General features: G+C 41.4%; 2 protein-coding genes across 2 annotated transcripts in view; one reads left to right on the top strand and one right to left on the bottom strand.

Moving 5' to 3' along the window:
* Positions 1 to 135: 135 nt before the first annotated feature.
* On the bottom strand, positions 136 to 7,769 carry wipi2 (WD repeat domain, phosphoinositide interacting 2). The gene is made up of 12 exons (XM_058049240.1): positions 7,518 to 7,769; positions 6,888 to 6,970; positions 6,461 to 6,630; positions 6,274 to 6,370; positions 6,052 to 6,149; positions 4,623 to 4,715; positions 4,439 to 4,509; positions 3,288 to 3,401; positions 3,029 to 3,193; positions 2,849 to 2,956; positions 2,687 to 2,784; positions 136 to 1,268 (listed from the first exon to the last, which is right to left on the bottom strand). The coding sequence occupies exons 1-12, from the start codon at positions 7,589 to 7,591 to the stop codon at positions 1,156 to 1,158; spliced, it is 1,284 nt and encodes a 427-aa protein (XP_057905223.1). The 5' UTR covers positions 7,592 to 7,769; the 3' UTR covers positions 136 to 1,155.
* A 2,197-nt stretch (positions 7,770 to 9,966) lies between these two features.
* mmd2a (monocyte to macrophage differentiation-associated 2a) overlaps positions 9,967 to 12,455 on the top strand; it is an 11,788-nt gene continuing 9,299 nt past the window's right edge. The window contains exon 1 of the mRNA XM_058049241.1: positions 9,967 to 10,256. Coding sequence (XP_057905224.1) covers positions 10,165 to 10,256 — 92 coding nt within the window. The 5' untranslated portion in view covers positions 9,967 to 10,164. The remainder of the gene's footprint in view (positions 10,257 to 12,455) is intronic.

Genomic DNA, 12,455 nt, shown 5'->3' with positions numbered 1-12,455 from the left:
TCGCTGATTCACCGAAAGCGACATTAAGTAATGAAGTGGTCTTATTTACTTATTTACATTTGTGTCCTGATTTTAATTAGATGTAATATGGTACAAAGAACAGACGTCTACACCAATCTCATTCATACATCAACATTAACTTTATTTTCAATGTAGTTTCAAATGAACGTTTCACATTTTTTTTTTATACAAAATCATTAGAAAACGCCTAAAACTCCCAAATCCCTCCCTGTTGATCCTTGAGTGGCTTCAGTCACCAAAAAAAAAAGGATCACTGGGAATCACATACACATATCATGGACCTAGACTGTATGGTTAGAAACCATAAACTTGCCATAATAAGAAATGTACAGACGGGATTGCTGCAGTTTATAAGCTTATCCTGCATAATAGAACTGTCACCACCTATAAAAATGTCTTCAGTGTATGGACGCAGTACCATGGCAAACATCATGCATGACGTAGCGTTGCATGTAAAACTGAAGGTTTGAGATAGCTCTATAATATCAAATGTTAACATTGACCACTGATAGCGGGCCAGGGGGGGAAAAGGGAGCGAGGGTGCCCGATGAGGTAAAATGGAGGAAAATAAAGTCAGCTAAATACGCTGTTTGCAGCACAGACACACACACACACACACACACTTTGTAAGAGAGGAAAGGGTCACAAAAGCAAGTTCACACCCTCGATTAAGATCAGACACGAAAGAAAATAGATTTTATTAAGCCAATGCAGAGCGAGCTCACACAGGTGAAACCATGACAGGAGGGCAAAGAGGCACTTGCACAATTATTTCTTTTTTTACATTGTGTGTGTGTGTGTGTGTGTGTGTGTAACACAGCTACATTTCTATTTTGATCCAAAGTCCAACACACACGCTCACAGACACTTTTTTTGTTGGAGCGGTTGGCACATGTACATGCAAAGCGTCAGTTTGGCCTGCGCAGACTAAACCGAGGAAGGAGCACAAAAAGGAGGGGAGGATGTTAAAATGTGGAGGTGTATGTACTTGGAGAGACACAGCACAGATTTAAAATTAAAAAAAAAAAACAAAAAAAAAACACCTTCCCTCTCTGATCCTACCACCGCGTGCGTCCCCCTTGTGTCACTTGTTTAGAGCCCCTCTGATTGGCGGGCGCAGCCGTCCGTTTTTGGTCAGTCAGTTTCCAGGATGAGCGGCGGCTGCTCGTTTTCCTCCTCCAAACGTAAGTTGCTGAGGTCTTCCTCAAGCCCCGCCCCACCTACGGCGCCCTGCTCTTCACAGTAACCTGAGATGACAGGGTTCAACCAATCGACTATAACCACTTTGTGGGCACGTTTCAAATACCGAATGTTAGTAGCCACGTATACATGGACCCAAATATTCCAATTCCATTCGGGTTATTTGCTCAAATGGAAAGAATGTAACCTTTGTGTACACCTCATTCCGAAAAAAAAGTGCCAATCCGAATATGAATATAATCGGATTCACAGGGGAAAAGTTTTTCTTCTTCTGTTGTTTATTGGCGGTAGGCAAGCAGCTTTCGTGTGCATTGGCGCCATCTGTGGAACAGAATCTAAACCCTTCTATACGCCATTCACAAGCCCAGTTTTATTTTAAAAAAAAATACATATCTATATAAAACATGTGACGAGCTTAATTAAGATATGCCTTTATTCGTCCCTCAGTGGGGAAATTTGTAAAATATATTTAATAATTATAAAATATTAGCGAGATTGAACTTTATCTTTTCCCGTTCCCGGGTGCGTTCTTTTAGCGAATGCTGAGATATGACGTAACACGCAGCTCCAGACGTTCTTCGATTTAAAAAAAAAATGGAGGCGAGCAATCGGCACTGAACTGCTGCGGAAAGTTTGTTTTTGATTCAAACTAAATTTCAAGACTGTACGAACGAAAAAAACGGGAATACTGAGTTATTCCGACAAGTGAAAGAAAAACTCAAGGAAGTCGGTATCACGTGATGTTGGTGTTTACGTTTTACTGCGCATGCTCCATTGACTATTCTGGTTGATTATAGCGGCAAATGTAGACACGCAATATTCCTTTTTCATGGATACCATTGCTTTCGGAAATGTCATTCGGAAAGATTCCATTCGGAAAAAGAAAAACTCCTCATGTAAACGTGGCTAGTGACTCCATTTCAGTGTTTTGGGGATTTTTATAGCGCAAAATGAAGTAAAATAGACGTGTGTCTAAAATCACATAGGTATCATATAATTATAATTGCACATTACTTACAGACACATAGTTTCCAAGACAGAAGCGTATTACAAAGTATTTCCGAATAAGAAGTTTCATTCAATTTGTGTGCCTAACTGCATCACAAGCTCAACTCAATTATCGAAAACGCCACTCCGAAAAAAAAAAAACAAGAAAACGCCACTCCGGTTTAACGCCAAGGTAATTCGCAGGACCAGCCAAACTTGGGAAAAATAATAATAATAACTTCTACTGGTATGTATGTAACTGTATTCCCTGTTCTATGGTTGTCATCACACATTTTCTCACATAACACACAATAATAATGACTAAGATTAGATTTGCTGTGATACATTTTGCTTTAAAATCCAAACTGTACCACAAACTATTTGGGGTGTTTTTGACTTTGCATGTTCTACTGTACTGAGGGAATACTTAAAAAAAATACTACAAAAAAATTTACAAGCTCATAAACTTGTGACATACCTTTCGTGACAGCAGCACTGTAAGTCTGGGCCACCAGCGGACGATCATGTGACCCTTGCTCCAGGATCTCATTGGGCGGTTCCGCACTGCCGTCTAACCTGAAGTCAAGTCGACGTATAAGTATCCGTGTATAAGTAATACTTTTAAAAATGTGTGTGGTACCTGTGCTGCTTCATGAGCGTGCATTCTCCTCCTTCTTGCGGATCCAAGTTGTAGAGATACAGGTAACCATCGGCTGCCGCAACCAGCAACCTGGGAATCTTCTGAATCCTGTTCCGAAAACAACATAAATGAAATAATATCTGCAGCAAAAATGTTATTTAGTGTAGCGAAAACACTCACATTGCTAAAGCGCAGATGTTCTTATGTCCACAGAAGGGCAAGCGTACTGTGGCGAATGCTCGCCCCTGTGTGAACATCTCCGTGACCTGGGAGGGTAGGTAGGTGGTGGATGCCATCAGCACCTTGCCCAGGTACCCTCCCCATGTGGTGGGCTCCTCTGCTGGCCTGAAAACGTACATAATGTGAAACATCAGTTTGTACTCAAATATGAAGTAAAACTAGAGCTCAGTGTACAGTATACTACAGCGGTGATACTTACACATACTTCTCCTTCTGTGTTTCCAGTTTGAAGATGTGAACCGTCTCCGTGTTGCTGGAGGCCGACAGGTACAAGCCCTCCATGCTGAAGGCCAAGGAGCAGATGCTCACACACCTACCATGAGAACAGAAATGTAAACAAACAGAATCATAGTTAGCCTTCAATCCATCAAATCAAATCTAACTTTATTTGTAGAGCACTTTTCCTGCAAAGACATGCAACACAAAGTGCTTTACAGAATTATAAACAATTAACCACAATTTTGACACACACACACACACACACACACACACACACACACACACAATCACACACAGTAGAGAGACATGGCATGGCACTGAGGATCAAGGAAACGCCACCTTTGGGGCCGTCCAACCCGGCCCCCCCTGACTCCTAAAAACAGACGGGCGGACCCCCACATTAAAGGGAGGAACCCCCAGCCGGCCGGGTCGAAGGGACCCAAGGATGGCACCCGCTCAGTGGACCCGACACAGCCCCCAGTGTGGAGGACCCCCCCCCCCCCCCGAGGAAATACTGAAGTTAAAAGCTAAAGACTAAGAGCATAAAATAGGGCTAAAAAGATAAAAACGTAAGAAAAGTTTAAAAATATTAGTTAAAAGCCTAAGGGTTAGGGGTCTAGGGGTCTAGGGGTCCGAGGGGTCGGGGGTCGGGGGTAAGGGGTTGAGGGGTCAGGGGTCTGGGGTCTGGGGTTTGGGGTTTGGGGTTAGGGGTTAGGGGTTAGGGGTTAGGGGTTAGGGGTTTGGGGTTTGGGGTTTGGGGTTTGGGGTTAGGAGTTAGGGGTTAGGGGTTAGGGGTTAAGGGTTAAGGGTTAAGGGTTAAGGGTTAAGGGTTAAGGGTTTAGGGTTAAGGGTTAAGGGTTAAGGGTTAAGGGTTTAGGGTTAAGGGTTTAGGGTTAAGGGTTAAGGGTTAAGGGTTTAGGGTTTAGGGTTAAGGGTTAAGGGTTAAGGGTTAAGGGTTTAGGGTTTAGGGTTTAGGGTTTAGGGTTTAGGGTTTAGGGTTAAGGGTTAAGGGTTAAGGGTTAAGGGTTAAGGGTTTAGGGTTTAGGGTTAAGGGTTAAGGGTTAAGGGTTAAGGGTTAAGGGTTTAGGGTTTAGGGTTTAGGGTTTAGGGTTTAGGGTTAAAGTCAATCACCGCTTGACTCCTCGTCGAAACTCAAAAAGCTTCTGTCCTTCCGGGATGGAGAAAACACGGATGACTGTGCCCTGGAATAGGGAAAAAAAAACAAAAAACAAAGTTGAAGTAAATTCAACAAGACTGTATTTAGTCAGGCGGACTGAAAAGGAATAACATCAGAGATCCTTGTTAGTGTCGTTACCTTCTCTGAAGCTGTGGCTAGTTTGGTTCCACTGGCATCGAAAGCAAGAGCTGCTAATGGGCTGTCGTGGGCTGGAATCATGTTTGCGGCTCGCTGGAACACACACACACGAGTGAGGGGTGAGCTACATCAGAACGAGAGTTGCATCACAGTCACAGAGATCTTTTTCCTTTATTAGAATCTAACTCTATTGACCCAAAATTAAGACTGGATTTTTGTATCCAAGAAAGTAGAATTCCTTATTTAGAAAGGTAATTTTTATCATTCCCGCATGTTTTTAACATTATTAGAGCCCTTGAGACATGAAATAACACCCCTATAGTCACATTTACGCTCCTATTACCCAATTTAGTAGACATTCATTCATTCATTTTCTACTGTTTATCCTCACAAGGGTCGCGGGGGTGCTGGAGCCTATCCCAGCTGTCTTCAGGCGAGAGGCGGGGTACACCCTGGACTGGTGGCCAGCCAATCACAGGGCACATATAGACAAACAACCATTCACACTCACATTCATACCTATGGACAATTTGGAGTCGCTAGTTAACCTAGCATGCATGTTGTTGGAATAATTTTGCTTTATTTTAGTTTTATTGTGTGCGAGATTCATTGCTGTACACCCCCCCCCCCCCCCCCCCACCCCCTCAAGTGCACATTCATTCATTTTCTTATCCTCACGAGGGTCATTGGTATGCTGGAGCCTATCCCAGTTGTCTTCGGGGCACACCCTGGACTGGTTGCCAGCCAATCACAGGGCACATATAGACAAACAACCATTCACACTCACATTCATACCTATGGACAATTTGGAGTCGCTAATTAACCTAGCATGTTTTTGGAAAGTGGGAGGAAACCGGAGTACCCGCAGAAAACCCACGCATGCACGGGGAGAACATGCAAACTCCACACAGAGATTGCCGAGGGTGGAATCGAACCCTGGTCTCCTAGCTGTGAGGCCTGCGCGCTTACCACTCGACCACCATGCAGCCCTATAGTAGACATAATCAGAGTAAATAAGCCATTTCGGAGATAAATAAGACTTGTGCTTGTTGCTCTAAACGTGATCGGGTCTGTCACGGTAATACATTTTTCTGGTCGATAATTATGCTATTAATTATCCACCAATATTTGATCATTTTGATTTTTTTTAAAATGTCACATCAGGTGTAGCGTACCTGTGTAAGATGTATCAGAACATTTGCTGTCAAAAGAACTACACACACACAACAACACAATAGATGGATAAAAACAGACAATACACTACCAACGTATAATGCTGAATATTAACCAACTAGTATGTGAGCTCTAACTATGTGCTTTGCAGCCGTTTTAACAAAAACTATACAGCAAAGCACTCTGGGAAACAGGAAGTACTCCCATCCCAACGACGCTACATTATAAAATGTGTACGTTTTTTACGTCCACCTACCAGGTTAACTGTGTCAAACACTTGCACCTCTCCTATCATGGCGCTGCCAGGATATGCCAGGTAACAGTTGTCGTTGCTAATGGAGAGGGCACACAACCCTGCAAGCAGAAGACACACAAAAACAAAATAATAAAGTCATTTTTAAAAAAAAAATATTATTAGATATTGCTAATGTTGTGGCGGAGCAGCGCATGTTGACATGTTTACTTGTGATAATCTCACCCGAAGGGTTGGGTGGAGTCTCTCTGATTGTATGCAGCACTTTCATGTCTCGAATATTATGAATGTAAAGTGACTCCTCCAGACAAACTATCAGCCTCTGTGTGGGTAGGGGAGGGGGGACAACACATTGAACACAACATCAGTTAGTTCTTTATCGAAACACATTATTAATTTAACAAATGCTCACCTGTCTGTTAAGTTTAACAGCCAATATTGTGTTGGAGTAGGAGTAGTTGCAGATTTCAGTTCCCTTCTTGAAGTGACAGACTTTGAGCTTCCTGGGGGCTTTCAGGCTGACGATGGCCACCAGGCTGCTGGAGAACAGACGCTCCACAATACACACATCCTCTGTGTCTGCTGCAGGACACAAAAACACACACACACACACATTTCAACACCGCTTTCCATCGCTTTTGTTAATGGACAGGAACCAAACCTTATTATATATGACTGTTAATGATGTGTAATGGAGGAAGCCGGCCCGCTTAAGGAAGTGCTGACTAAATATAACTCCAAGTAGCGATATTATTATTAACGCAGAACAAGCAGCTGTACTATATATATATATATATATATATATGACAAAGGTTACACAGCAAAAAAATAATACTCACTACATTCATATATCTGCTCCAGTTTGTCCACAGAGGACAGGGAGAAAAACTTGTATCCTGTTTTGGTGCCAACAGCTAAGGACCTTTGAAGTAAAACACAAATACAAAATACAAACATAAGTATATTTGCTGCGCCAGAGAGTACAATCCAGATTCAGCCCACTTGTGCCAAATTGGGATTAGCATGTTTATATTTAATAACCCCAAAACAACTGATGTTAAAATGTAAAGTTCAAGCAATCATACATAAAATCCACAATCTAAATGTACATTTTGTGATAACATCACTCTAAGCCATATTAATTGATCGTTAGCTGATATTTATACCTATACTGGTTCAAGTTAGCGTATGAAGGAGTAGCATCAGGTTAGCCTAGCATCAAGTTGCTATTGACAGCCATTCGAAAACTAGCTATTAGGATTAAATAACTAACAAATTCCGTGTATTAGTTTTAGTATTCCGAAAAAACACACCCAGGTTGTGGCTTATTAAATCATGTCAGTCTATCAAGTGTGTAAAAAGGCCTTCAAAATGTAAGCTAACGCTAGCTAGCATGACAGCACAGGCCATCGGAGCACCGCGTAGCACTTTTCCCGGCTCAGCCCACCATCCGCTCAGACGTGTCTTACGTGTTGTCCTGGTTAAAGTTGGCGAAGAGGAGCTGGCTTCCGCCAGCGTCCCCGCTCTGACTGGCCAAGTTCATGAGCCCGACACCATGGATTTATAAAACCCCGGGATCAATTGAAGAGGCTGGGCTGGTAATGGTATGTGTGCCGAGGCCAGACGTGTGCTTGTCGGGGCTTCAGGGATCCATTGCTAACACTGCTAACGAGACTGTTGTTGTTTTTCATTTGGCGTTGCTGCTTCATTCTTCTGCGCATGCTCGGAAAACGAAGCGTGGAGCGTGTCTTAAAGAGACAGGCACATGTTTGCTGAAATAAGTTTGAAATGGATGGATAGATATGGGCATGTCTTTGAGGTGGACAATTATATTTTGTGTATTATTTAATCCATCGTCGTTTATGTTCCTTTATGTTTAAAGGAACAAAGACATATATGATCTGACCATGCTACATTATCCATAACCTGTAGAAAATGTATAATATTGTGTTGACTTATTTTGAACTGTGTTGTAGTTTGCATGCACCCATCCACCTTCAGGTAAGGACATACTTGCATAGGCATGAATATACTGTATATTCTGATATAATTGGAGAACAAAATACACACAAATTATATATTGTATATTGTGTACATGCAAATTTGACAACTGTGTGTGTGGATTTTTATCAGTGTGCCACAGCCAAAGGTAAATGTGTAACATGATTTGTTTGAAGTTTGCATAACGGGGTTTGTTCCGCTTCTGTTAGATGTTGGATAATATTTAATTTTCCACGCCTGTCTGCATATTTTAAAGGCACTTGTTCACTTCATGGGACACATTTTTGGTTGATCCTTGCAGATGGTGGACTTTGGGAAGTCAAAGGGTCCAAAACCTGTATGAAGTAAACAAAGCAAAGACATCAAAAATGATCATGGAGACTCAATAAGATGACTGCCATTTACTAAAAAATTCACGTACATTTTCCATAGAGGGGGGTTATGATAGTCTATGCATTCAATTAGAGCTAAACTTTGCCAAATTGCTATCATTAGATGACAGCAAACATAATGTGCAAAGCAGAAAAATGGCAGCTTTATGATGCTTTGATCATCATTGAAAGCCATTCAGTACCTAACCAAGGCAGACAGCGCCTTAAGTGTACAGTAGGGGTGTCCAAAGTGTGGCTCACAGGCCATTTGTAGGCAGTGGCTTGTTTTTACTGGCCAGTGGAACAGTCTAAAAATATTAATTCATTCATTTTCTAGCGCTTATCCTCACGAGGGTCGCGGGGGGTGCTGGAGCCTATCCCAGCTGTCTTCGGGCGAGAGAGAGGCGGGGTACACCCTGGACTGGTGACCAGCCAATCACAGGGCACATATAGACAAACAACCATTCACACTCACATTCATACCTATGGACAATTTGGAGTCGCTAATTAACCTAGCATGTTTTTGGAATGTGGGAGGAAACCGGAGTACCCAGAGAAAACCCACGCATGTACGGGGAGAACATGCAAACTCCACACAGAGATGGCCGAGGGTGGAATCGAACTCTGGTCTCCTAGCTGTGAGGCCTGCACGTTAATGTTTATGACCTTCCAAATAGACTTTTTAACATTAGAGCCCTCTGGACATGAAATAGCATCCCTATAGTCACCTTTATTATTATTCACACTCCACACAGAGATGGCCGAGGGCGGAATTGAACCCTGGTCTCCTAGCTGTGAGGTCTATGCACTAACCACTCTAAAAATATAATTAACAAAAAAAAACTTGTTAAAAAAAATTAAAAAAATCAGCTGTGATTTTACAATAATAAAGTCAAAATATTGTATATTTTAGTAACAAAATATTGAAATATTAAATATTAAAAAAATTGAAGTTGTAATAATATAAACTAATATATATATATATATATATATATATATATATATATATATATATATATATAAATAGCATAAGAACTAATAATGTTATTTTAGGAATATGAATAACTACAATAATAATACAAATAATAATATGTAAAAAAACAAGACAAAAAAAGCACATACAGTAAAATATGAATTAAATATTAAACACAATTTTCCAGTCAGATGCCAGGATGAAATATACTTTTCATACATTGCAAAAGACGTGTAAATCCCTTGTAATAACATTAAAACGCCACTAGTTAGCAGTATTCTCCCAAAGGATGAGTCTTTTTACTTGATTGTTGTAGTATTAACCTGTTTTTACACATGAATTGACAAGCTAAAGACGGCAAAATGTGACTTAAAACATAACAAAATGTAGGGAAACGGAGATACCAGTGCACTATAGCTCTTATCCGGCATTTGCAGTGTTTCCTCTCCAAATATTGACATCTAAAATACGGTAGAAAGTTAAGGGAGGGGGATACGACTTTGTGTCGTGGGGTAAAGAGGGCTTGTGGTTGGCTGTTGTGTTATCATCAGCCAGGAGAAGGGGGAGGAGGGATTTACAAGCCCAGTCCTGCGGAGTGGAACATCCTGCAAACACATCTCTCCCACTCACAACTCAACACAAACCCGCGTTCCCACGCAGCCGCCTCCAATGCGTCCACTCGGACGATGATGAAAAGTTGTGTGAAAGTCCAACCGTCCCTGGATCGAACCTGCAAGTTGCCGTCGTCTGCGCGACTGGACTTATGTGTTTATGTTTGAGCGCACGGCGGCGGGACATCCGGAATGGGGAACCCGTAGGCGGATGAGACACAAGATGGACTTGAAGGGGACTCCATTGGGAAGGTAAAGGAATCGTGTTAGTGTTTTTTTTTTATTCTTTATCCATTTGGATGTGTGGGCTTTAAAGCATGCACGAGCACGGAGGATTTGTTATTGATTGATACGATGTGCGCACGTGTGTGCGCGTGAGAGGCGACGACTCCGTTTCAAACAATAGTTTCTTTTGAAACTTTTGCAGATTTCTGGACTACAGGTATAGTGCACTGTGAGCAGAAGCACAAAAAACCAAAAAAAAATATCTTAATTTTATACCGTAAAGACACTGAAAGGTCACACACTCTTCTTTGGCTTTTATTATGGGATGTTGAGTTCACTTTAGCATCCTTTTTCTTCTACAATGTCTAAATAAGTAAAAACACCACCACAGGCTAGCACATTGAAAAAAAAAATGTCTACATTTTTCACAATTATAACTTAAACCGAATACAAATTCACCCGAAATTCTACTTCCTGTGCCACATCCTATATGACAACGGGACTTATCGTATCCGAATAATCCTATTTTTAGCTAGGTTTTTTTTTAGCTAGTAGCTAAAGTTTGCCAAATTGCTATAATTCGCTGACGGTTACAATAGCGCCTTCGGATGTTTGTGCCACGAAGGAAGTCTTAAACTGATTCGCTTGAATCAGTTTAAATATTAAATAACTTTTATAATAAATGTATAAATGATCAAATTCCTTATTAGTTTCATTCAGGTTGTGAGTATTTTAAGAGAGGCCAGGTTGTGTATGCTAAGCTATCTGGACCAACTATCAAATTAGTGTAATATCAACAATACCTCATTAATAATTATGATAATGTTATTTTTATTTTATTTTTTAATTTTTTATAATAATATATAATATATATATATTATATATACACATATATAATAATAAAATAATATATGATATAATGAAGGCGGCACGGCGATTGAGTGGTTAGCGCGCAGACCTCACAGCTAGCAGACCAGGGTTCAATTCCACCCTCGGCCATCTCTGTGTGGAGTTTGCATGTTCTCCTTGTGCATGCGTGGGTTTTCTCCGGGTACTCCAGTTTCCTCCCACATTCCAAAAACATGCTAGGTTAATTAGTGACTCCAAATTGTCCATAGGTATGAATGTGAGTGTGAATGGTTGTTTGTCTATATGTGCCTTGTGATTGGCTGGCTGGCCACCAGTCTAGGGTGTACCCCGCCTCTTGCCGGAACACAGCTGGGATAGGCTCCAGCACCCCCGCGACCCCCTGTTATTTTTAAACTACAGGCAGTACAGGCCAGTAAAATCGAGCCATGAGCCAAAAGTGGCCCCCGAGCCACAGTTTGGACACAGTACAGTCTCAAGTCAAGCACATGCAGGGCACACATATATATATATATATATATATATATATATATATATTATTAGTACATATAATACATAATAAACAGGCTGCATGAGTGCACAGGGAGAAGATGATAATCGTGAGAACCCGAGTTGGAATCCCAGAGGTGTTGAACTTTAGCATTACTGGAAAAAGGAATACACTTCTCATCCTCTTACATGCAACTGAGACTACTAATTGGAATGTGCAGAAATACACACACACACACACACACACACACACACACACATATACACACACCTATGTGCTTGTAGAGTACATGCTGTGTGTGCACAGGCGAAAGGACAGTGTGTGCCCGAGCCGGAGAAAAAGAGAATAGTGTCCCTGCTGATGATGATGACAACAATGTCTCCTCTGATCACAGTCTCTCCCCGTTCCCTTCAGTCCCAACTTCACAAACACACGAACAATTCTGTCCTAAGCAATTAGGACGACATCACAATGCAACACTCAGGTCCATTAATAGCCTTGCGGACGAGCTTGGTGGGAAATGTCAAGGCCGGTGGTCTCAAACACACGGCCCCGCGTGCCAAATGTGGCCCGCAGGATACTAGTTTGAGGCCCCTGCTTTGATATGAAAGTTTAATGTTAGTGCCGGCCCGCGCAAGTTTGATATGGATGCTGTATGGTATCATGTACCCAGAAAAAAATTATTACTTTTGATTAATGTTCATGTTAAAGGTTAAATAACTGTTAATAGTTATCCTCCCTATCCGTGTGGAAGTGGTACGTTTTTGGGTTTGATATGGATGCTGTATGGTATCATGTACTCAGAAAAAAATTACGTTTGATTAATGTTCATGTTAAAGGTTAAATAACTGTTAATAGTTATCCTCTCT

The sequence above is a fragment of the Doryrhamphus excisus genome, chromosome 15 (genome assembly GCF_030265055.1).
Source record: "Doryrhamphus excisus isolate RoL2022-K1 chromosome 15, RoL_Dexc_1.0, whole genome shotgun sequence".
Taxonomy (NCBI): Eukaryota; Metazoa; Chordata; class Actinopteri; order Syngnathiformes; family Syngnathidae; genus Doryrhamphus; species Doryrhamphus excisus.
This window is presented reverse-complemented; position numbering and strand designations above follow the sequence as displayed.

Coding starts and splice junctions, on each gene's coding strand:
- wipi2 (XM_058049240.1), bottom strand. CDS start 7,591: ATGAACTTGGCCAGTCAGAGCGGGGACGCTGGCGGAAGCCAGCTCCTC. Junction 6,371..6,460: donor CTGTTAAACTTAACAGACAG/GTGAGCATTTGT, acceptor CTACCCACACAG/AGGCTGATAGTTTGTCTGGA. Junction 2,785..2,848: donor ACGCTCATGAAGCAGCACAG/GTACCACACACA, acceptor ACTTGACTTCAG/GTTAGACGGCAGTGCGGAAC.